A 26,639-nucleotide genomic window follows, 5' to 3' on the forward strand; every position below is an offset into this window, starting at 1 on the left:
TCTGGTCCTACGTCGCCTGTTGGAGAATCGCCTCTTTGTTAAGGCAGAAAAGTCTGAGTTCCATGTTCAAACGTTTTTTTTTTCCTGGTATTCATTGTCTGCTCGCAAACAGGGGCGTTTGCGAGCAGATGCGGTCAAGGTCAAAGCCGTAGTGGAATGGCCAATTCCCAAAACCTGCAGGGAGCTGCAGAGATTCTTAGGCTTCGCCAATTTCTACCCCCGCTTCATCTGGGATTTGAGCAAGGTAGCCCTTCCTCTAACCAACCTCACTTCTCCTAAGTTGTCTTTCCAGTGGTCTCCCACAGCCCAGCAAGCGTTCAATCGGCTCAAGCACCTGTTCTCTTCAGCTCTGGTCCTTGTCCAGGTGTACCTCAGCTGGCCCCTTTATCATGGAGGTGGACACGTCCGACTCGGGCGTGGGGGCGGTTCTCTCCCAACTGATTGAAGGCAAGCTACATTTCTGTGCTTTTTTTCTTCCGTAGGCTGTCTCAGGTTGAGAGGAATTATGATGTGGGTGATCAGGAGTAGCTCGCCATCAAGTTGGCTCTCAAGGAATGGCAGCATTGGTTGGAGGGCAGTGAGCAGCCTTTCGTGGTGTGGACAAACCATAAAAATCTGGCATACCTCCAGGCAGCCAAGCGCCTCAATGCCCAACAAGCCAGGTGGGTCTTGTTTTTCACACATTTTCACTTCTCCATTACCTACAGGCCCGGCTCAAGGAACACTAAGCCTGATGCGTTGTTGGTGGCCCTCTCTCATTCTTGATGTCCAGAACTATGTTTCGGTTTGCCCAGTGTGCGACCTCCAACTCACCTGCCTCTGGCCTCCTGCGACTGTTGCCCACTCCTAAACGCACTTGGTCCATTATTGACCGTTTTTCCAAGGCCGCCCACTTCATTGCTCTGCCCAAGCTCCCTTCTGCCCTGGAGATGGCCCAGTTACTAATGCAATACGTGTTCCGGTTCCACAGCATACCCCAGGACATAGTTTCTGACCAAGGCCCTCATTTTACCTCGCAGGTCTGAAAAGAGTTCTGTTTGGAGTTGGGAGCTCAGGTCAGCTTGTCCTCCGGGTTCCATCCCCAAACTAATGGTCACACTGAAAGGGCAAACCAAGAAATGGAGACCACGCTGCGCTGCGTTGCTTCATCTAACCAGTCGACCTGGAGCAACCAATTGGCCTGGGTGGAGTACGCCCACAACGCAAGCACCTCATCGGCAACCGGACTCTTGCCCTTCGAGGCATCGCTGGGGTACCAACCTCCCCTCCTCTCTAGCTCTGAGGGAGAGTTGGCAGTTCCCTCTGTAAAGCACCACCTGAGATGCTGTCGTCGGGTCTGGCGGGCCACCCGAGCAGCGCTCCTGAGAACGGCCGAGCGTAACAAGGCACTGGCAGATCGCCGTCGCAACCCTGCCCCAGACTACCAGGTCGGCCAGCAAGTGTGGCTCTCCAGCAGACACATTCCCCTTTGGACTGGGTCCAAGAAACTGGCCCCTCGGTCTCTGGGCCCCTTCTCTATCCAGGAGTTCCTGAACCAGGTGACGGTCCAGCTGGCCCTGCCGCCCGCTATGAAAGTACATAACGTCTTCCATGTTTCTCAGATTAGGCCCGTACGGACCAGCCGTTTGTGCCTGCCCTCCGGGTTATCGACAGCACCCCGCCATGCTCCATTACTCGCATAATGGATGCCAGGCGTCGCAGTAGGGGCTTTCAGTTTTTGGTGGATTGGGAAGGGTATGGTCCGGAAGAACGTTCTCGGGTGCCGCGGTCCGCAATTCTCGATAATCGCATGATGAAAGAATTCAGCTGCAGGCATCCAGACAAGTACAGCAGGTCTCCCGGAGGCTCCCGTTAGAGGGGGGGAACTGTCACGGTCAGACAGTCCTCCCCGGATGACCCTGCTTGTCTATGTATGTGTGTGTGTGTTCACTTCTCCCTCTCTCTCCCCTGTCCTCGAAGCTGTGTTTACGGAAGTGCGCGCTGTAGGGAAGGCGTGACCTGGTGACTTTCATCATTGAAAGTCCCTTCTCGCTGTCACAGGCCCACCTGCATCTGATTACCTGGCCAGCTGTTGGCAATCATCCTTCTTTGCCAGTCGGAGGTATTTAACCTGGGCTAGTGGCAACAGTCGATGTGGGATTATTACTCCAAACTAGTAGAGTATTTGCGAGAAGTGTGCTTTTGTTATTCGGCTAGCGAGTTTGCTAATTGTGGATTTTGTGGATTTCCTTCTTCCTCCAGGAGAGTTGGGTGGAGAATCGAGTTGGGGAGCACACACACTCACGGAGCCTCTGCACGGAGCACATGGGGAGCAAAGGACGAGCCCTGTTTGGAGATTGCACTTTTGTATTGTATTGCTGGACTTACCTGTTTTTCTCACTGTAAATAAATGCACTGTTTTGCTGTTGAATAGAACCGCGCCTGGATCCTCTTTTCCGTGACATGCTGTCCCCAAAACGTTTCCCAATTATCTATATAGGCCACATCGTTTGTTGGACAGGTCTACTGTGAACATCACTGGATCAGAATAATTCATTTATGTGCAAAACAGATAAAGTAGGAGGATACATTGGTGTAACAAGGACAAACAAAAAGGAAGCCACTGGATTGTTGAGTAAGGACAATGAGAGATGACGTGCATACTGTGACATTTAGAGTCAAGGCAGTTTTTTCTTGCAGTACTGAGAGAACTGACAGTGCATTGTTTTACCTCAGGGCTGCAGCAAGGCCTCGTGGCTCTGCGAGATAGTATGCAAACTTGCAGAGATCCTCCGTCTGCAGGATCCTGCCAGCATTCAGCTGGAACTCGTCACTCTGGCCCGGAACTTCCCCGACCTCAGGTACAACACAATTAATCAAAATACACATTAAAGTATGTCACAAAGCACTTCAGTCTAGGGATGGGTATCGTTTAGGTTTTATCCGATACCGGTTCCAAACTGGTACTTCTGAAACGATGCCGGTGCTCAAACCGGTGCTTAAAGAATGGAGAACACAAACTTTGTCCAAAAACCTCTCATGTTTAGCTGTTTTTTTGTAAAGAAATAACAATGTTAGCCTTTTCTGCAGCTATAGGGCATATATGGTATCACTCTTGGCTGGAAGAAGTGCTTAAACAATGGAAAAAATACAAACTCTGTCCAAAAACCTCTCATGTTTAGCTGTTTTCCCACTTTCTTTGGTCATTTTAGCCTTTTTGGCCAGGGTGAAGGGAGCATCTGACATCAAACAAGAAGATGGCTGCATGTAGCTACGACGGTGTTTGCTAGTTCACCTTACATGCATTAATTTAATAACGTGGTTAGCGTACTCAACGTAAATTACACACAAACAACATTAAGCTACTCACGCAGAGAAGAACGGCTGCTGCTGCCATCATCATCCGTCATCATTTCTGCTACACTGGCAGGGCTAGGGGCCAGGACTCTCCTCTTCGGGTTCTTGGGGGATGTTGCTAACTCGGTGCATTTCTCAGCTTTTAAAAAAACCGCTATGTGTCACCAGATTGGTCGTCAGATTCAAGGTGTTACCTCCTTTGCACAGTATCACCTTAAAGCACTTGTTGCAGGCTGCTGAGTTTGCATCTTTTGCTGTGAAGTACAGCAAGACTTTTGACCGCTTTGCCTTGGGCATTTTTAATCTGTAGCTCTAAAAGAATGTAAGTACCTGGGCCCGCCTACTATCCTTGCAAAGGTAAAATGATTGGCTAGAATCCAAGGTGTATGACATCTCAGGGAAAAAAAAGCACCGAAATGCACACTGCTTTTCGGTCTGGTTACTACTTCAGACTACTTTAAAGTATCTCAAACTATGTCAGAAAATACTTTAAAGTACTTTGTAATTTGAAAGTACTTTGACATCGTTAACAGGCAGATTCTTCCTGTTAGCAAATGGTGAAATGATGACAAACGCTGATTTGTTCTAGTGATGATAGTACTCAGAGATGTTGAGCTGAACGTGATGTTTGACTGGTTCATTGTGTTGTGTCTGAGTCCCTACTCATTCAGACTGTCACTCATCTAATCAGGCGGCTGCTGGTGATGTCACCTGGTTAACATTCGGGTCATGTTGTTTCATGTTCTTTCCTGATGAATGAAGCTGAGTGGAAGAAAACAACTGAGCGAGCAGCCAAAGCTTTCTTCACTCATTTGTCCAAACACAGAGATTATAAAAACGAAGTCCGCCGACACGTTTAATGAAATAACGAGGAGCAGGGAGCATGAGATGAGGATTAGAACCATCAATAGAGCTTTCAATGCGGGGTTCAGTTTCCCTGCTTTAATCTTTGATCCGGTGGGAGGTCCTGCTGGGTCCCCTTCATGCTCACAGCTTATGTAAGGCCTCAGCCTGCAGACCTTCCTCTGAGTCTGCACACATCACGCTGGCCGAGTTTCCCCTGATCCATCACACCGACTCCCTCCCCGTCCTTTGTGATCCCCACATAAGGGCAGAGCAGCAGCAATTTGTGTGCATGAAATCTCTTTTGTCTGTTTTACATCAGGAATATTTCAGAGCTATTTAGTAAACATCAGATGAAACATTCGTCTCTGTATCAGGACTTTATCTGTCAGAATCAGAATCAGAATCAGAATCAGAATACTTTATTGATCCCTGGGGGAAATTATTTTTTGTTACAGTGCTCCATTTTAAACCAACATTAAGACAAGTCAGACAATACGCTAACTAAGAATAGTACAATATATACATATATATACATACATACATACATAAGTCACTTATAAATAAATATTTGGAAAAGAAACATGTGTAGTTGTAGCAGCAAACAGTGTGTTAAGTGGATGCGTTGTACAGGGAGATGGCCACAGGCAGGAATGATTTCCTGTGTCGTTCAGTGGTGCTTTTCGGTAATCTCAGTCTCTCACTGAACGAGCTCCTGTGACTGTCCAACATGTCATGGAGTGGGTGGGAGGTGTTATCCAACATTGTCTTTATCTTGGACAGCATCCGCCTCTCCGACACCACCTTGAGGGAGTCCAGCTCCATCCCCACAACATTGCTGGCCTTACGGATCAGTTTATTAAGTCTGTTGGCATCTGCGACCCTCAGCCTGCTCCCCCAGCATGCAACAGCATAGAGGATCGCACTGGCCACCACAGACTCATAGAAAATCCTCAGCATTTTCTGGCAGATGTTGAAGGACCTCAGTCGCCTCAAAAAATAGAGACGACTCTGGCCCTTCCTGTAAAGTGCTGTGGTGTTTTTAGCCCAGTCCAGTTTATTGTCAATGTGTACTCCAAGGTATTTATAGTCCTCCACAATGTCAACACTGACCCCCTGGAGTGTTTCCTGGTCTTCCTGAAGTCCACGATCAGTTCCTTGGTCTTTGCCACGTTGAGCTGCAGATGATTCTGCTCACACCACGTGACAAAGGAGTCGACCACAGCCCGGTACTCTGTCTCATCATCCCTGCTGATGCATCCAACCACCGCAGAGTCATCAGAAAACTTCTGAAGATGGCAGGTCTCTGTGCAGTGGCTGAAGTCTGTGGTGTAGAGGGTGAAGAGGAAGGGGGAGAGGACAGTCCCCTGTGGTGCCCCTGTGTTGCTAATCACCTTGTCAGACACACACTGTGGGAGACGTACATATTGTGGTCTTCCTGTCAGGTAATCAACAATCCAGGACACCAGAGAAGCATCCACCTGCATCGCTGCTAACTTATCACCCAGGAGGGTCGGCCTGATGGTGTTGAAAGCACTGGAAAAGTCAAAAAACATGACCCTCACAGTGCTCGCCGGCTGGTCCAGATGGGTGTAGACACGATTGAGCAGGTAGATGATGGCGTCCTCTGTTCCGAGACGAGGCTGATAAGCGAACTGAAGGGGATCCAGATGTGGTCTTACTATGGGTCGCAGCTGGTCCAGGATGAGCCTTTCCAGGGTCTTCATGATGTGGGAGGTCAGTGCCACGGGCCTGTAATCCTGGGGGCCACTGGGACGAGGCGTCTTTGGTACAGGGACGAGGCATGATGTCTTCCACATCACCGGGACCCTCTGCAGACTCAGACTCAGCATAAACAGTTTATGAAAGACTCCACACAGCTGGGGGGCACAGGCCTTGAGGACAAGGGGACTCACTCCGTCTGGTCCAGCAGACTTGCCTGAGTGAAGTCTCCTCATTTGCATCTCAACCTGGTATTGAGTGAAGGTGATGGGTGGGGGAGGGGTGTCAGGAATCTCACAGGAGGCAACATGTGAAGAGAGAGGCTGGCACAGTGGTGTGGCTCTGGATTCCAGGCTGACTGCAGGTGAGGTTGTGGGGGTAGGAGCAGACACTGTGGTGTCGAATCTATTGAAAAACAGATTCAACTCGTCGGCTCTATTCTCACCTCCCTCAGCTCCCCTGCTGTTGGTTGGCCTGAATCCAGTGATGGTCTTCATGCCCCTCCACACCTCTCTCATGCTGTTCTGCTGGAGTTTCCACTCCAGCTTCCTCCTGTAATTGTCCTTAGCCTCTCTGATCTTGTCCTTTAGTAACACCTGGACCTTCCTCACCTCCTCTTTGTTGCCCCCTCTGAAAGCCCTCTTCTTGTTGTTGAGGAGGGCTTTGATGTCCTTAGTCACCCACGGCTTGTTATTTGGGTAACAATGAACAGTCTGAGCTGGAACAATGGAGTCGGTGCAGAAAGTTATGTAGCCTGTGATACACTCAGTAAGCCCATTGATGTCCTCGGCGTGAGGCTCACAGAGTGTTTCCCAGTCGGTCACCTCGAAACAGCCCTGTAGTTCCGCTATTGCCTCCTCTGACCACCTCCTAACAGTCCTGGTGGTCACAGGTTCCCTCCTCACAATTGGCACATAGCGGGGGGTGAGGTGAATCAGGTTATGATCTGACCTACCAAGTGGGGGGAGGGAGGAGGAGCTGTATGCATCCTTGACGTTAGCATACAGTAAGTCTAAAGTTTTCTCTCCCCTGGTGGGACAGTCCACATATTGTTTGAATGTTGGTAGTGTATTGTCCAGTGATACATGGTTGAAGTCACCCGAGATCACAATAAAGGCACTCGGGTGCTGAGTCTGTAGCCGAGCTATGGCAGAGTGGATAGTGTCACATACAGCTGTGGGGTTAGCAGAGGGGGGAACATAAACAGCCACCAAGATGACGTGAGAGAATTCCCTGGGTAAATAATACGGCCTGAGTCCAACAGCACACAGTTCAGTGTCCGGGCAACAAATCCTTTCTTTGATTGTTATGTTGGCAGGGTTACACCACCGGTTGTTAACTAAAACAGCAAGCCCACCTCCTTTACGCTTACCGCTAGCGATGCTGTCCCTGTCCGCCCGAACAGTGTGGAAGCCTTCCACGGAAGCATTCTCATCGGGAATGACCTGGTGCAGCCATGATTCGGTGAAACACATCAGGCTACACTCTCGGTATTCCCTCTGACTCCGTACCAGTGCTGAGAGCTCGTCGATTTTACTTGCCAACGATCGCACATTTCCCATCACGATAGACGGCAGACACGGTTTAAACCTCCTCCTCGCTTCGAGCCTCCGCTGTCTCACCGTCACCTTTTTTCTTCTCTTCTGTCCTTGACCTCTGCATCCCCGATGTGTTTTCCTCCAAATTTCAGCTGGTACTTCTGCGGGCACTTCTGCGGGCCTGGCCAGCGAGCCGGCCGGCATCAGAGCGATCAGCTGATCTCTGGAGTAAACAGTCCGTGCGTGTAGGAGATGTGCCGCGGTCCCGTTCCATGATAAAAGTAACAGTTCCACGGCCACCAGAAGAACAAAAACTCTCTCAATCCACATGATTGAGTAAGAGATAGAAAACGGAGGAAAATACAAGTCAGAAAAAAAAAGAATACGTAAGAAAAAAGAGCTAAACTAAGAGAAAAGCAGGAGCGACTGTAACAGGCTGCACGCTGGTTGGCGCATGCGCACTTAAGTCAACCATTGTGATCACTTTCTGTTCTCTTTCATTTCTACAACACTGTGAAAATAAAACCTCAGTGACTGAAAACAGCAGACAGGAAAGATGTTCTCATGTCAGATGGTGGGTGCAACTAGGTGGGGTTCATGTATCACAGGTGTGTAACATGAGTGGAAAAATACTGACTGTCTGACTAGGCTTCCTCTGCTTTATTCCTCTGAACTGTATTTAGGCTTAAAGTTTGCATTATTAGGGGCGTGGCGCGTGACTAACAGGTGGATGGCGACAGAGGTGGCTGTAGCTGCTAGTTTTCTGCTAGCTTCACCTGAACTGGACCTCTGGATCATGTTTGTGCTGTTGGAGCCTTTTGTGTCACGGCTGAGGAGGCGAGCCGTGTGGTGTGGAGGAAGGAGGACCCAAGATGCAAGCAGTGGATGAAAATGCTAGTGAAGTTTAATTACAAGGTGTTGTAGTGGCAAACGTACGGTGGCTGGGAAGTGCAAAGCGAGACAAATTAAAAAACCGCAACAAATTAAAAAACCGCAACAAATTAAAAAACCGCAACAAATTAAAAATCCACAACAAATTAAAAATCCACAACAAATTAAAAAACCGCAACAAATTAAAAAACGGCAACAAATTAAAAATCCTTGACGGAAAGGGATTGTCTGAAATACCGGAAGTGACACAACGATTAGCCTAATAGGGCTTTTGGAGAGTGATGTCACGAGAGGGGGCGTGGCCAGGATTTTGGGTTGAGGTGCCATGTTTCTGGGCCGAACAAAGCGCTAGCGAAAGAGGAGCGAAAGTACACGGATAACACCAGCTATGGTTCGTACTTGCTGTGCGGTCGGTTGTAAAGTTAGATCACACGACCGGCAAGGGAATAAGGTTGAAAATGGTTTATATTTTCATTCTTTCCCAGTCCAGGCAGGGCTGGACTGGGACAAAAAATCGGCCTGGGCATTTTGACTAGAGCTACTCCAAAGATGTGACGTCATTCAGGGGTAAAACCGCAAAGGATTCTGGGAACTTGTGGCAAGAGGTACTAGCGCATGCAGGCTTTCAATTGAACTCAGTTACACAGCGATAAAAAGAAACACAAAAAATGGCAAGAAGCTGTTGTATTATTAACTGCAATAGCTGGTGTTGTGCCAAAAAGTGATTTCCGGTATTTGCCAAAACCTGATTGCTCATATTTAAATTGCTATAAGTAACTTGTTGGGCTATAATATGTGAAACATATGTCAAATGCATCCCTCATGGATGACATAAAGTCATCTCTCCATCTCCATCTCTCTCTCCTGCTCTTTTCTTTCTCTCTCTTGCTCCATCTCTCTCTGTAGCTCTTCTGTCTCCTCTGTCACAGACTTCTCCACTTTTGATGATAAATCAGCCTGGTGCAACATGTAAGGATTGGCACAATTGGTTAAGATTTTGAGGAGTTTGAGAAACTAACCTTAAGCATAAAATAAAATTTATAATCAGTAACTTCATAGCACCCGCCCAGCAGTATACAAACTCCGTCATGCTAGCTAGTACGCAGTACCAGTTATTCTAAGCGACTGTAAAAAGTCAGCACAACGAAAACAAACTACAACTAAACTTGGTTTATATCTGACACAGATAGACAGCAGGTCATAACTTCTTACCTGAAGTTCAGTTCCTCTGCCACTGTGACCGGCGGCCACCTCGGGTCTCTCCTCCTCTTGCCTCCCCTTTCCCTTTTTTTTTTTTTTTTTTGTGTCCCGTTTGGATCTATAGCCATCAGAATTGTTGTCTTAAGGCCAAGAAAGATGCCAAGCGGATTTATTTTACCAAGTGGATCATCATGGCTTTGCCATATTGGTCCATTTGATTGACCTTTATTATAATTATGAATTTATTTTATTTTCAGTTGCTACAAACGGGACAGACATGACTGGGGGATAGGACAGGGAGAAAGAATGAAAGAAAGAGAGGGAGAGAAAGAAAACCAAAGGGGAGAAGAGACGGTGAGAAGGGGGGGAAGAAAGAAAAAAAAAACACCTGGGTCACCTATATGGAGAAAAAAAACAGAAGAGAAAGCAAACAACAAAGAGCAACATAATAAAAAAAAACAGCACCATCACAATAAACTAGCAAGCAGTAGATATCAGTAGATACTAAATAATAAACGATATTGTGCAGCACGCAAGATAGACAGCGTACAATGTGCTTTGAGGCAGCAGCCAAGAAAGCTGTAGTCCGCGTCTGTGAATACCCGTGTGTACACCTGTGTGCATACCTGTGTGGATCAGCATGCTTGCATTCCAAAGGTTTCTCCATGTAACGATCTGCTAGGGAGTGTGGGGAGCCACAGCCGCGTCCTCCAGGGTATGAAGCAGGTATGGAGGAGATCAAAACTCCAGACATCCAGAGGCCCCCAGAACACAAGAGACCAAGGAAGACCAACAGAGGGGCAGCCGCGCCACTGTCCCAGTAAGAGCTGAGGAGAGTCCCAGATGAGGGCTCACTCAGCAGCCGCGGAGCAGAAGCCAGGGGGAGTTGCAGTGACGCGCCCGTGAGCTCCGCCGGCAGCCAGCTGTGCCTGAGTGACCGAGCCCCAGGCCGAGAGGCCGGGGGCACCCCACCTCCGAAGTGGCCCAAGCGAGCCCCAGGCTCCAGGCCCCGATAAGCGGCCGCCAAGGAGTGAGCCGGTGTGTACCCGGACGCCCACCCCCAGACACAAAGAACCACCAACGCACCGACACCTGAGGGAGTCCGCCACTGGCAGGGGAAGTGGTGGTGGGTGGAGATAGGCCTCTAAACCTTGGAGGGCCTGAGATGTCCCCAGAGAGGTGGCGTCTGATACCCAACCTGACATATAGACACAGACATACAGGCACACACAGACACAAACATCCATTCCCACCCTCATGCTCTCATATGCACTTACTCCACACTCAACCAACGTGGAGACAGACATAAAGAGACGCTGTACACACAATCACACTCCCCAAGCGTACTCTACGAACCGGGTCTAGGTACCCTTGCCCCTGTACCTATCCACCTGCTGGCCTGCACCACTTGCTGATGTTGCTAAATCTGTGGAAGCTATGCCATAGCTACCGCCAAACAATTCAGTTATTTTTACACATTTGGCAGCGTCTGCCAGGCAAATGCCCGGTATGCCCAATGGCCAGTCCAGCTATGCTTCCAGGTGGGGAAAGAATGAAAATATAAACCATTTTCAACCTTATTCCCTTGCCGGTCGTGTGATCTAACTTTACAACCGACCGCACAGCAAGTACGAACCATAGCTGGTGTTATCCGTGTACTTTCGCTCCTCTTTCGCTGGCGCTTTGTTCGGCCCAGAAACATGGCGCCTCAACCAAAAATCCTGGCCACGCCCCCTCTCGTGACATCACTCTCCAAAAGCCCTATTAGGCTAATCGTTGTGTCACTTCCGGTATTTCAGACAATCCCTTTCCGTCAAGGATTTTTAATTTGTTGCCGTTTTTTAATTTGTTGCGGTTTTTTAATTTGTTGTGGATTTTTAATTTGTTGTGTTTTTTAATTTGTTGCGGATTTTTAATTTGTTGCGGTTTTTTAATTTGTTGCGGATTTTTAATTTGTTGTGTTTTTTTAATATGTTGCGGTTTTTTAATTTGTTACGGATTTTTAATTGTTGCGGTTTTTTAATTTGTTGTGGATTTTTAATTTGTTGTGGCTTTTTAATTTGTTGTGTTTTTTTAATTTGTTGCGGATTTTTAATTTGTTGCGGTTTTTTAATTTGTTGCGGTTTTTTAATTTGTTGTGAATTTTTAATTTGGTGTTTTTTTTAATATGTTGCGGTTTTTTAATTTGTTACGGATTTTTAATTTGTTGCGGTTTTTTAATTTGTTGTGGCTTTTTAATTTGTTGCGGTTTTTTAATTTGTTGTGGATTTTTAATTTGTTGTGGATTTTTAATTTGTTGTGTTTTTTAAATTTGTTGCGGTTTTTTAATTTGTTTTGGATTTTTAATTTGATGTGTTTTTTTTAATATGTTGCGGTTTTTTAATTTGTTACGGATTTTTAATTTGTTGCGGTTTTTTAATTTGTTGTGGATTTTTAATTTGTTGTGGCTTTTTAATTTGTTGCCATTTTTTTAATTTGTTGTGGATTTTTAATTTGTTGTGGTTTTTTCATTTGTTGCCGATTTTTAATTTGTTACCGTTTTTTAATTTGTTGCCGTTTTTTTAATTTGTTGTGGATTTTTAATTTGTTGCCGTTTTTTTAATTTGTTGCGCTTTGCACTTCCCAGCTACCGTACAAACGAGCAGTGGGGCATGACAAAATAACTGAAGACACCTAAACTGGGAGAACTAAAATAACAGACCTGGGAGCATACGACAAAGGGATGAGAGGCAGACAAAGAGCGGGACACCGAGGAACCAGCAACAGGCAGGAGAACACACAGGGCTTAAATACACACACCGGTAATCAGGGGATGAGAGACAGGAGGGCAACACAGCTGGGAGAAATCAGAGCTGACGGGACAGGGGAAACGTAATCTGAACACACTCACATCAGACAGAGACCTTCACAATAAAACAGGAAACTCAGACACGGGGAACCAAACAAGACACAGAACTAAACACACAGATTCACAAACAGACGGGGTGACACCATAGACAGACAGAGACACAGACGCAGACTCAGAGGCAAACCGAATATAACACATAGAACTCAAACAATAATAATCATCATCATAATAAACTGGAAAATAATAATAAACTAAAAGCGCTGGGTCACCGACCCAGGACCATGACTTTTTGTCATTTTTAATAACATCATGTGACCAATATACGGCTGCTGTGAGGTTATTGTGCTAACAGACTGTCCAGGAAGGCTGAGGTCCAGATTTTGCATTTTATTTGGATGCTACTGATTAGTAGGTATTTGTGTCTGTGATGTAAACACGCTACCTAGCATTAGCTAATGCTCCACCAGGTTAACCCTCCACCCTCTTGTCCAAATACGATGACTTCCTGTAACACAAACCAACATGGCGGTTCTAATTCATTATTAATGTGCTGAACCTTCAACACATTAACAATTATAAGGTGTCTGCTGAAGTGTTCTTAATGTGTCATTGAGTGGCAAGATGGCGCCTGTGTTTGGCTTTGCCACTGCTGCAGTTTGCTGGATGCAACGATGTAGTTTTTCATTGTCGTCAATCGTCATTTGTAATGTTATTTTTGCTCTTTTGTGTTCTGACTTTGCTTCTGCTGCTTTAATTTGTGATCGGGATACACTGTTAAACATTAAAAATTAAATGGAGCGCTACTGTGACAGCTACAGCAAAAACTTTTCCTCATCCTCTGGAGTGTTCCTTACCTGAGTGCGCGCTACTGTGCACAACCCACAGGACTCCCACCCCTAAGAGACAGAAAGGGGGAATGAGGCCCAGCATCCAGGTGAAGCCGGAGGCTAGCTTCTTGTCTGTGGGGAGACTCCAGGGTGCCTGAAACCAGTTCCTCTCCTGACATTTGGTTGGGATGTTACCCTGCTGCCTGGGACCTGGGCCCCATGGCTCAAAAGCAGTATGCTCACCCTGTGTCTGTCATCCGTTTTCCTTTTTGCTGGTGACAGCTATGTCCGTTCATCGATCACTGTTTCCCCCAGCTCTGGAGTCGCAGTACCGCCCGGCAGGCACACAGGTGTGCATAGGTTTTTAATTCAAGTGCCGCTGCAGTCAGCTGTTGATTTCGCAGATCAACAGTCATCAACTCAGTTCGCCCTGCTTAACGTTTGTTCCATAACTAACAAATAATTTATTCTAAACAGTCTCTTTTTTTAGAGTCTCTAGATTTTATGTATCTGACTGAGACATGGCAGCAAAATAAGGTTTACGTCCACTTGAATAAAATCTGCCCGGCTGGCTGCTCCGTCATCGGAACTCCGCGTCTTTTGGGATGTGGTGGAGGCCTTGCTGCTGTTTACCAGGACAAATTCATGTGCAGGCTGATGACCTTGGACTCCTTTTCTTCATTTGAGTCACAGATGATGAAGGTTTGTTCTCTGAAAAACTTTTATTTTATTTTAATCTATCGACCTTCTGGACCTGCTGGGGTCTTTCTAACTGAATTTAACGACCTTCTGACATCCATCATTAAATTGGAGAAGGTTGTAATAGCAGGAGATTAAAACCTTCATATTGATGAAGCATTCTGTAACGCTGCTGCTGAGCTCATTGCTGTCACAGTGTCTTTTAACTTTAGGCAGCATGTTTCTGGTCCCACACATAGAAAGGGCCACATACTGGATCTTGTTTTCTCTCTGGGTTTAAATATACATGATGTATGTGTGGAGGATGTGCATGTGAGTGACCATAGCTACATATTTTTTAATTTGCCATTTTACTTGGATCCTTCACCTCCTCAACTAATGATCCGAAGATGGATTATAAACCAAGATGCTGCTGGAAGGTTCTCTGCTATGTTTGACCCTGGCATGGGTCAAATATGGCAGAAACATTTCTAAACTCAGACTACTGGTGTCAAAGGCAGAACTTGAGATGATTATTCAAGCGTTTATTTTTTCTCATTTGGATTATTGTAATGGTCTTTTTACTTGTATCAACAAATCAGCTTTTGCTTGACTTCAGACTGTACAGAGTGCTGCGGCAAGACTTTTAACTGGCACTAACAAGAGGTCACATATTCCAGTTTTGGATTCTCTTCATTGGTTGCAGGGTTTTAATAGTTTTGCAATTTTCATTAGTTTTTATTTTTATTTAGTTTTGACTTCAGATTTTCAATTTTATATCAGTTTTATTAGTTTTTACCAATTGTTTGCTAGTTTAGTTTTTATTTTTTTGAAAATCCTTAGTTTCAGTTTAGTTTTGATTAGTTTCAGTTATAGTTTTAGTTGTGTTTGCAATAATTAAGTGTAACAAAATCCCAGTTTCATCATATCAGTCATTCTCTTCTGCTTATCCTTGGGTATGTTGCTATTCCAGCTACCATACCCTGCACCCTTGACAGGTCGCCTGTCTGTCGCAGGGCTAACACGCAGAGACAGACAACTCACATTTCCACCTATGGGTTCTTTAAATAAATAAATAAATACATAAATAAATAAATAAAGGCAGATGAACAACCATTGATACCAGACAACTTTAAATTTTATATATTGGCCCCAATGAGACTACTAACTCTTGCTGCACTGGGTGTTCGTAATTTTGGTTCAAGTGAATTGATAAACTTTTTGAAGACAATTGACTCGCACAGTTACGTAGATATCCCAGTCCTGTTGTCTCGGGATGCATCACGCTGCCTTGCCTGGGGTTAGCTTCTGTTTTCTGGGGATGAGGGTTGAGTGTGCTCCCTTACCTTCTCAAGGTAAGCTAGGTTAGCCTTCTTGTGTGAGCTTTTCAAGTGCACTTTAAGGTTTGTGGGATTTTTTTCCCTTCTAAAGGGATTTTTTTTCCCTTTAGAAATGTCCCTCATAATTTGTCTCTTTCCACTACACCCATCAAACACAGTCATATTCAAAGTAATCCCAAATTGGACTCCGGCGCTTTCTCCCGACTTTTCCTGACATGAGTCTTTGCGTGGACGGCGCAGCAACACAGACGACTCGACTAACGTACTTGCCACCTGCTGGCATAATGAGACGGCAAGAAAAAAATATCTGGAAACTAAACTTCATTTTCACCCTTGACTATTGTATGACACACATACATCAACAAAAACTAAACACATTTTTGCTATAAATTCAGTTAATTTTAGTTAGTTTTGTGAACACTCATTACAGTTTTAGTTAGTTTTCCTTTTTTTGTTTTTATTTTTATTTCCGTTAACGAAAATGTTTTTTCACTTCTACTTTTCGTTATTTCGTTAGTTTTCATTAACGATAATAACCTTGATTGGTATGGAACGCCAGGACTGCCATAATGAATTAATTAAATACACCATTAAATAATTAATTAAATGTGTCAATAATTAATTAAAATTGGAATTAATTGATTAAATAAATAGTTTTGACACATGTAATTAATTAATTATTGACACATTTAATTAATTAATTATGTATTTCACATTTTAATTAATTATTGACACATATAATTAATTAATTATTGACATATTTAATTAATTATTTATGTATTTCACATTTTAATTAATTATTGACACATTTAATTAATTATTTAATGATATATTTATTTATTTCATTTTGGCAGTCCTGGCGCCTGGCTCTCATCATGAAATAATTTTATCTGTCAGCCTCACCCATTGAACTCAGGGGGCGGGGTTAACGCTGCCCATGCAGCTTCTCTAACATTTGACTGGTTGGCGTCCAAAGTAAGTCAAAACAGGTCGATCCTAGATAATCGATTGCTTGTGTAGACTTGGGGCAGCCAGGTATCCCAGAATGCAGATCAAATCACAGGCAGCAATGGTGGTGGTGTAGTTTTTCTGTCACCAGCTACACTTTTAACAGTGATTTAGCCGCGAATGTCGCGCCGTATGTCTGGTCAGGTTGTCAACATAGAACATGTTTGCAAAAGTGCTCAGATGTTTTCAGAGATTTCACTAGCTCTGCTAACAATTAGCATGCAGAGTGCACCGAGGGGGTTACGTTAACCGGTTTGTTTACATATTCCACTCTCCGTGTTCCACATGTTGCATTCGCAGATTCTCATTTTCACCGAACGATCGTCTCTTTCCGCCTGGTCTTGTGTCTCTGTGCTTCTGTAACATAAAGAACGAGCTGACATTTTTCTCACGAAACCAGCGATCAGCTCAACAGACCCTCAGTTTACCTGCATGCATCCTCCTCCTCATCTGTCAGCTGTTTAACACCTGCTGCTAATTCAAGAAACACGCCTACGTTACCTGGTAATAGTCACAGTTTAACTGGGCAGCCGGTGCTCGATATAAAGCAATGTCAGCGCATTTTTCTGCACAAGATAAGTAAATATAGTGTTTTCCCTGAGCGCAGAGCTGCTGGAGCTTGTTTCCTTACAGAGCACTTTATAGGCGAACTAGCTTCATCAGCGGCTGATGTCCAATCACCGGCACACAGCTTTGAAACCTCAGCTGAGTTTTAGCTCTCAGTGGTTAAATGCTGGACTTCATTCACTCAGGTTCTGTCTGTCGGGTCACGTTTACTTCGCTGTTTTATTTACAACTGAGCAAATCGGTTTGGCTGAGGTTAAAGTTACGTTTCATAACTGCATAGTTTCACAGACATTTAATGGTTCACTGGCACATGTATTAGACTGAACTATCATCTAAATATCATCTGTTTTTTAATAGTTATTCAACTGTATTCTAAGCACCAGCTGTCTGTTAGAATGTGATTTTTTTTCTCTCTCTGTTGGCAGAGGTATAAAAATGCGCAGGAAAATCTGACGTGCATGGCAAACTTCACCGACAATATTTAGGGAGGAATAAACACACATCAAACATAAATGAACCATTTGCCTGTCTCCATAATTGAGAGCATTTTCTCTTCTTATGTCAACACTCTCTCTCTCTCTCTCTTTTTTTTTTTTTTTTTTTTTGCTTTTTTGGTCATGTTATGTTTACCTGTCAAAGGCTTGTTACAAACTATGAAACACATCGTGCAGACTTCTGGATGTTAGAAGAAAACTAATACTGCTCATGAAGGAGACTAAAGGCAGGAAGGTGTCCTTTAAAACTAAACATGTTAATAGGACCTCCCTATTTATATCATAGTCTATGATATAGCACGTGTATTTCAGTAATAGCCTGCTGATTTCAGTGTAGTGGTGAACAGTCGCACAGCTCACGTAGGCGTTATCTGTGATTCTCCTTAACTATAATTTATCCAAGTTAACTTCAGTTAACCATTCAGACAGTTCTTTTGCAATAAAAAACATAAACACCCATGCTGCCGGTAGGTTTCCTCAGTGCCAGCTGTTAACATTATAGCTGCTTGTGCAGTAACCATGGTAACCACGGACTCTGAGCGGCTGGATCGACGGAGGTCAGACAACAATTTTACATGTATGATCTTAAAACAGGACACAGCCACTATACGTGCTGGCCTCATATCAAATGTGAAGGCAGACTGAGTCTATGTTTGACGTTGTTTATATCTAATCTTCCTTTTCAAACATTTAAACAGCAGCGAGTCTGCAGCTGAGGGAATACAAACTCAAATTGTCGGAACAGGTTTGCTCTGTATAACTGTTATTCTAATCTTCTGCTGAGTATCTTACACTTTTCTTTATGCTGTATATTTTCACGTCTCTGGAATAGTTGGAAGTTAGATAGTCAGCTGGGAAACTTTGTGTTAACTCATGGAGCTGAGGATATCGTGGATATGCTGACCTCGCTGCGTGGTGTACAGAGCGAGGTCAGCATGATTAATATTCACAATAAAAATATTAGCCGAACATCATGAAGTCTGTATGTGTTTCATAGTGTCGAACAACCTTTGTACAGTTAAAGCCAGCAGTTACTACATGACGGAAACACCAACGTTATCTCTTTTATGCGTTTATACACAGGTCACGCTGATTACTGAACAAAAACCCAAAGATCAGATGTTAAACAGATTTATTTGCTCTCTCTCCTCCTTAAACATGTTTTTAATGTTAGTTATAATTCAGAATTGGCGACTGAAACACGTAGGACACATAAGAACATCAGGAAATAAAACACCGATAAATATAACCTCAGTAAAAGAAGTCAGCGGGGGTTACTACAGCTGTGTACCGGGGCCTGCGCTTTGTCGGTGGGATTGCTTGCGAGGCGAGCGGGTCTATCCCACGCTTTGCCGTGAGACTGGGCAGACATCTCCGAAATCATCGAAGCACTTTTGCAAAGAGGCTGTATCTTGACAAACCGACCAGACACATGAAGATTAAACCACTACATTCTCGGCTAAAAAAATATTAAAACGGTATTTGGTAACACACAAACAGGGTTTTTCAAAGTTCAATTCTGTTAGCTTCCAAATGCCGGTTGTTGTGTGCTAGAAACAATGGCCACCAGGCCAAAGCAATGGTTTTGACTCGATCAGCGTTGACCCCGCCCCCTGAGTTTGATGGGTGAGGCTGACAGATAAAATTATTTCGTGATGAGAGCCAGGCGCCAGGACTGCCAAAATGAAATAAATAAATATATCATTAAATAATTAATTAAATGTGTCAATAATTAATTAAAATGTGAAATACATAAATAATTAATTAAATGTGTCAATAATTAATTAATTAAATGTGTCAATAATTAATTAAAATGTGAAATACATAAATAATTAATTAAATGTGTCAATAATTAATTAATTACATGTGTCATAACTATTTATTTAATTAATTAATTCCAATTTTTATTAATTATTGACACATTTAATTAATTATTTAATGGTGTATTTAATTAATTCATTATGGCAGTCCTGGCGTTCCATAGATGGTTGACAGTAAATTTTAGGTGTAATTTTAAAATTTTAGAGCTCAAAACGGTGAAGCTCCCCAGTATATCTCTGACCTGTTGAAACCTCGTGCTTGTTCCTGAGCACTTAGATCTTCTGGTCAGAAGATACTATTGCTCCCATGTACTAGATTGAAAACACGTGGGGATCGGACACAGACACCAGGGCTGTGGAATTCTCTTCCGTTGTCATTATGCTACATAGACTCCGTTGACTCTTTTAAAAAGCAGCTGAAGACATTTTTCTACAAACAAGCTATTAATTACTTTTTTCCATTGTTTTGTATTATTTTTGTATTTTTATTATTTTATTTTTATTTGTGATTTTATTGTGAAGCACTGTGCTTTTTATCTATGAAAGTTGCTATATATAAATAAATTTTACTTACATACTTTTAGTTACCTCGTTTATTATAGTTTGTTATTGTTTGTTGTCATTCTAGCGTTCGTTATCTTCCCTTATCAATTGTTGTTGTTCTAGTTATCATGTTCGTTATCTTTGTTATCGTTCATTATCAATCGTTATCGCTTGTTATAGTTTGTTATCGTTCTTATTGTCATGTTCGTTATCTTTGTTATCTTTGTTATCTTTGTTATCGTTCGTTATCAATCATTTTCTTTCATTATCATTCTTTTAAAATGTAGCTGAAGACATTTTTCTACAAACAAGCTATTAATTACTTTTTTCCCTTGTTTTATATTATTTTATTTATATTTGTGGTTTTATTGTGAAGCACTGTGATTTTTATCTATGAAAAGTGCCGTATAAATAAATTTTACTTTCTCACTTCTAGTTATCGCAATAACAAACAAAAACGCGTTCGTCCGTTATTGTTTGTTATTATTCTAGTTATCGTGTTTCATTATCATTTGTTACTGTTCTACTTGCGTGTTTGTTATAGTTCGTTATCGTTCTAGTTGTTGTGTTCGTTATGTCTCGTTAGTGTTCGTTATCTTTGTTATCATTCTTTATCCTTCGAATTATTGTGTTTGTTGTCTTTATTATCGTTCGTTATCATTCATTTTCTTTCGTTATCGTTTGTCATTGTTTGTTATAGTTCTAGTTATTGCGTTTGTTATCGTTCTAGTTATGTGTTCGTTATCTTTCGTTAGTGTTTCTTATGTTTGTTATCATTGTTATCATTCTGGTTATTGCTTTCATTATCATTCATTATCATTCGCTATCTTTGTTATTGTTCATTATTGTTCATTTTCTTTCTTTCATTATCATTCGTCATCATTTGGTATTGTTCGGTATCATTTATTTTCTTTCATTGTTGTTCGTTATTATTTGTTATCATTCATTTTTTTTCATTATTGTTGATTATCATTCATTATTGTTCTAGTTATCATGTTCGTTATCATTCGTTATCACCTGTTATCGTGTCTGGCATGACTCTAACCCTAACAATGCCTCTCACAGCTGACTGCTGTAACCCTGTGTGTCTGTGTCTCTTTCTTAGCGGCGCGCATGTCTCGGCTCTCCTGTCTCTTAAAATTGGGCTCTCAGCTGCTGACACTCGCTCTATCAGACGCAGTGTGGAGGAGAATCGCCACGGTGACGTCTCCACCAATTACAGTCCTCCGTTCTTCTCCAAGGTCAAAGTCAAATGGATTGACAACAAGATGAATCAGATGGGACTGTAGGTATAACAACATGATGTTAGTAGTTCAGGATGTGAGCAGTGTTTCCTGTATGCTAGCCTTCTATTTCATCCTAATGCAAACAAGTATTTTGTTGTGAAAGGTGCTGCTGGAGCCCATGATGAAGGACAGAGCAGCAAACACAGTGGCTATGTCCAAATTCAGGGGCAGCATGTTTCGAAGGACCCAACCTAACCAGTCCATGTAGGGTGGGTCCTTCGAAAGCTCATCTCACACTTCTGTTTGATATTTATTCAGCTGTGTGTAAACTATAACTTTAATCTCAGCCAAACCAATTTACTCAAGAACAAATAAAACACTGAAAAAAACCCCCAATAACATTCTAATTTATCTATTTGACTATTTGAAGACCGCGGGGGTCTGAAAACGATTTGCCAGGAGTCCGGTGCTCTCTCCGACTCTAGTGAGCCTTAACCTCCCAGTCAGCTATCGAGTTGGTGGGTAACAGACGTCTCCGAAAACATCGGAGCACTTTTGCAAATATGTGATGTCTTGATAAATTGAACATGTATTTGAAGTTTACACAGGTACATTCTCACCCGAAAATATCTTAAAAATTTATTTTGTGACCCAGAAAGAGTAATATTAAAACTAAGTAGCTGCTGCCATTGTTAGAAACTGGAATTGGTTAGGCTGCACTATGATTTCTGGGATAGGGTGTGCCACGAAGGACACCCAACCCATCCTTCAAATCTGGGGAAAAGGAGGATGCATTTGTTGCCGCATTTGGAAGAGTCTTCGAATTTGGACAGCCTTCGTCACGTCACTGTGACGTAATTGCCTACAAATGCGGCATTCGAAGCAAATGCAGAGAGAGAACCCACGCAAACACGGGGAGAACATGCAAACTCCACACAGAAAGACCCCGGCCTGATGGTGGAATTGAACTCAGGACCTTCTTGCTGTGCGGCAACAGTGCTAACCACCGTGCCACCATGCTGGGCATTCGAAGCATGCTGCCCCTTAATTTGAACACACCATATATCGTTACAAATTCTCGAGAGCTGTGCAGCAGGGCTCTGCTTTCTTCTGATTGTCTGGTTTCTGGAAGCCTGCAGAGGAGAAGACAGAAATCTGTGAGTGGACTCTAATGTCCAACAGGTAATAATAATAATAACAATAATACATTTTATTTGAAAGTGCCTTTCAGAACACTCAAGGACACTGTACAAGGTAGAATAATAAAAGAAACATAAAAGCAAACAGTTTACACAATCATAAAAGCATAAGACATAAAACAAATTTAAAATAGCAGAGTGGAGAGGTTATGTGGGATAAGCTATTTTGAACAAGTGAGTTTTGAGTTGGGACTTAAAGAGAGAGAAGGAAGAGATAGTTCTTAAATCAGGAGATAGTGAATTCCAGAGTCGAGGAGTAGAGCAGCTGAAAGGGTGATAATACGGGCAGCAGAATTCTGGACGCGTTGGAGCTTGTGGATGGATTTTTGAGTAAGACCAAAAAGAAGTGAAATACAATAATCAATCCGAGAAGTAACAAGGCTATGGACAAGAATGGCAGTGGCATGTGGGGTGAGAAAAGGACGGAGACGATTAATGTTGCGCAATCGAAAATATGCAGATCGACTAACATTATTAATGTGTGAATTGAAAGATAGAGTAATGTCGAGGATGACACCCAAGCTTTTCACAGAGGAAGAAACAAAGACCGGCGAGTTATTGATAGTAACAGAGAAACTGTTGGTTCTGGATAATGTTGATTTAGTGCCTACCAAGAGAAGCTCGGATTTATTATTATCGAGTTTGAGAAAATTAGAAGAGAACCATGAATTTAGTCCGGCTAAACAAATGGTGAGGGAGGATGGGGGAAGAGCAGAATCAGGTTTAGTGGACAGATAAAGCTGGGTGTCATCGGCATAACAGTGAAACTGAATATTGTATTTACAAAAAATGTGTCAGAGCGGTAGAAAGTAGATAATGAAAAGAAGGGGCCCCAGGATAGATCCCTGGGGCACACCAGTGGTCGGAGGAAATGGCTGAGAAGTAAAGCAGTTGAATAAACTGAGTGCGATCAGTCAGGTACGATTTAAACCAGGCTAGTGGAGTATGGGAGAGACTGATGGAGGCTAGCCTACTGAGAAGAATGGAGTGAGAAATAGTGTCGAAAGCAGCGCTCAGATCGAGGAGAATAAGGATGGAAAGTAAACCGGAGTCAGCTGCTATAAGAAGATCATTGGTTATTTTAAGTGTTGTTTCAGTGCTATGGGAGGAGCAAAAACCAGACTGAAACTGTTCATACAGATTATTATTAGTTAAATGTGAGTGGAGTTGTGTGGGAACTATTTTTTCAAGAATTTTTGAAAGGAACGGTAGATTGGAAATAGGCCGAAAATTCTCAAAATTACTGGGATCTAGACCAATTTTTTTTTCAATATTGGGGTGATGGCAGCAATTTTGAGGGAAGCAGGAACAGTTCCAGTGGTAAGTGAAGTGATTATGTAAGTAATTATTAAGTAAGTGATTATGGCAGATATTAGGGGAAGCAAAGAAGGTAGACATGCCTTAACCAAAACTGTAGGAATGGGATCTAGGTGACAAGTAGAACGTTTTGACTTACAGATGAGATCTGAGATATCAGTAACCGAGTGGAGCTGGAAAGCAGAAAAACAGTGTGATGGGAGAGGTATTACAAAGGAAGAGCTAAATGGAACATCGGAAACCAGGTCATGGTGTATTTTGTGAATGGTGTGCTCACCTGCCACATAAAGAAGAGCAGGAATGATTTCCTGAAGCATCGGCACTAAATGCGTCTGAGGAGGCGTTATGTTTGTCCCACACACAGACACAGGCAGAAATTCACAGACACATAAACAGAGACACACACACACACACGCACACACACACACACACACACACACACACAAAGTCATTTTCATATCCTAGTGAGGACATCTAATTGACATAATGCTTTCCCTATAGCCGCTTACTCTAACCATGAAAAGTGAATGTCTAAACCTAGCCATAACCTAACTGTAACCCTGATACTAAAACCACAAACATGCCTTTAAAAACACAGGTATAGTGTTCGCCTGAAAATATCTTAAAAGTTTATTTTGTGACCCAGAAAGATTAATAAGACTAATTTTACAACTTAGTAGTGGCTACCATTGCCGCAAACTGGAGTTTGGCTGGGCCGCGCTATGAATTCTGGGATATGGTGGGCCACGAAGGACACACACGACCCATCCTTCAAATTTGGGGAAAGGAGGATTCATTTGTCGGCTGCATTCGGAGGAGTCTACGAATTTGGACAGCCTTTGGCGCATCGCTTGTGACATAATCATGTACATGACATATGTAGGATCAGAAACATTCCAAAAATCAGCCAATCAGAAGAAGAAATGCTCTTCTGCAGTCTGATGTCCTCTGGGCCTCGTTCACATGGCCTAGCTCCTCTTCCTCTGACCGGCTTCCAGCAGTGATGTTTGTCAGTGACGCTGTTCAGAGCTTTGTTACTTTAATCACCTGAACGCAGCGAGCTCGAGCTGATGTTTGACGAGCTCGAATATGAAGCTGCTAGAAATCTGTGCAGAAACTGGTCGACATCTTCATCTCCTTCATGTTCACCACCGCCTGCTCTGCACCACACTGCCACACAGCTTGTTTGCAAGATGTTGATATACTGACTTATGACATACTGAGGATGTTATTAACAGTAACAGAAATACGTTAATATTAATAGTAATATATGAGAAATTATAGTATTTCAGAGGAGACAGAGACAGTACTGATGTATTCTGGTCTAAAGACTTCCTGTATTTGAGTATTTAATGATCCTTTTTCCTGAAGTGTTCATGTACTCCCTTCCTCTTAAACGTCCTCTATGACTTAATTTACAGAAACTACATTTCCTGCATCCATTTCAAAATAAAACCATTCTTATGTTTCAGTAGTAGAGATGCTTTGTTTCTCTTATTGTGAAACATTCTTTGGGACACAATTTTTGGGGTTTAGGAATCATTGAGCAGGAGAACATATGTTTAGCTGGTAACGTTTACTGGTTTAAACATGAGAGCAGAGAAATCTGCTGGGTCTGACCGGGAGAGAGGAAGATGACACTCAGACAAATTTTATTCATTCAGTCCAGTATTTAATCATGTTTAATAATACTCCAGTAAAAGTGGAAGTACTGGCTCTGAAATGTATTCAAAATATGAAAGTAAAAGTATCTTCTTGGAGGACGTTTCTACCAGCTGTTTTATCCAAATCTAACTGAACTCTGCGCTATATTAATGTAATAAAATAATAATAGTAGATGGAAATACAAATCTTATTTCAGTCTAAATTTTAATTATAATATTTAATTTTAATAAATGAACTCAACTTGAATCTGTTAAGTAGAACACGAGCAGAGAAAAAGGAAAATAAAAAATAATTCTATTTTCTGTTGCCTCCATTGTAGAAGGGTGACTTTAGCTCTAAACAGTAAAATGTGCACAGTCAGGGGTTACAGTGTGATCGTTGCCCCCTTGGTGTGACAGGTGCCTGGGAGGGGTGCGATCCTAGATCCCGCAGCTGTGTATTGAAATAAAGAGGCACAGATCATGAACTTGTTTACGATTCAACTGCAGGATTTATTCTGCTCATCAAAAGGGGAACAAATCATTAATCGCCTCTCATAAGAACCAGCAATTCTTTGTAACGTGTGGCATAACAGCTGTCAGCGCATTTGCAAAAGTACAGGAATAACCTTGGCGAGTATACATTAACCATCATAAATATAGACAACATTGGCTCGCAGTGACCAGGTTGCCCCAGCCTTGGTTCCGGTTACACATACATATCACTGCATCAAGAAATACAATGTACTGTAACTCACAGCCCGTGAATAGCAAATAGCCATTCATATACAGCACATGAGCAGCTATGCAAGCATTAATTACAGCCTTTGCATCCTGTCTTACTTCAACAAGACATATAGAGAACACACAACTGACAACGTGCCTTAGCATCGCTACGGTACTTGAAGCTCACTTCCCCCGCTAGCCAGTCCATTAGCCTAGCACGGTCACGTTCACATCACGATCTCATTCAAAACACAATACTTCAACAGTACTTAACTTATAATGGTATACTTTCATTCATGAGTTCACAAAAGTCTTATTGCTTCTACTGTGTTACCTATTAGTCATTTTGAGGACTAGTAACCCACCTGTGTATTGAAATAAAGAGGCACAGATCATGAACTTGTTTACGATTAAACTGCAGGATTTATTCTGCAGATTTGCCTCCCAGGGGGGTTTACGCTCCTCCTGGCCGCTATACGCCACCTACTGGTATTTTTTAAGTAATGCCATGGAAGATGTAAAGTGTAAGTAGAAAATACTGAATCAACACTGAACGATATACAAAGACCAAAATATAACTGGGGTGTTCCCTTTTTTCCTTGTATGAAGACATAAACTGAACTAACAACCCCATAAGTCTGTTTATCTCTTAACTTTTTAACTATTAGTGTAATCCAGATTTACCAGCCACACATTTCAACTTAAACACATATGGTAACCTTTTACAGGTTCAGCAGGTGGGGGGGGAGGGGGGGGGGGGTTGTAATGTCTGGTGTGAGGGAAATAATCATAACTAACAGTAATTTCTATTGACAGCTTCACTAGATTTTCTTAATGTACAGGCTGTGATCAGCTGACCTGCTGCTCTTTGTG

General features: G+C 42.8%; 1 protein-coding gene across 6 annotated transcripts in view; it reads left to right on the forward strand.

The window, feature by feature from the left end:
* The window catches only part of LOC113037477 (tumor necrosis factor alpha-induced protein 2-like), a 79,219-nt gene that overhangs the window by 48,339 nt on the left and 4,241 nt on the right, over positions 1–26,639 (forward strand). For 2 of the 6 annotated variants that reach the window (XM_080289496.1, XM_080289495.1), the window contains 2 exons: positions 2,716–2,840; positions 20,761–20,940. In XM_080289496.1, coding sequence (XP_080145622.1) covers positions 2,716–2,840; positions 20,761–20,940 — 305 coding nt within the window. Of the gene's footprint in view, positions 1–482; positions 2,416–2,715; positions 2,841–20,760; positions 24,875–26,639 lie in introns of those variants that run through there. The other 4 variants (XR_013901650.1, XM_026194601.2, XM_080289497.1 and 1 more) reach the window with 4 other exon arrangements.

Source organism: Astatotilapia calliptera, chromosome 15 (genome assembly GCF_964374335.1).
Source record: "Astatotilapia calliptera chromosome 15, fAstCal68.1, whole genome shotgun sequence".
NCBI lineage: Eukaryota > Metazoa > Chordata > Actinopteri > Cichliformes > Cichlidae > Astatotilapia > Astatotilapia calliptera.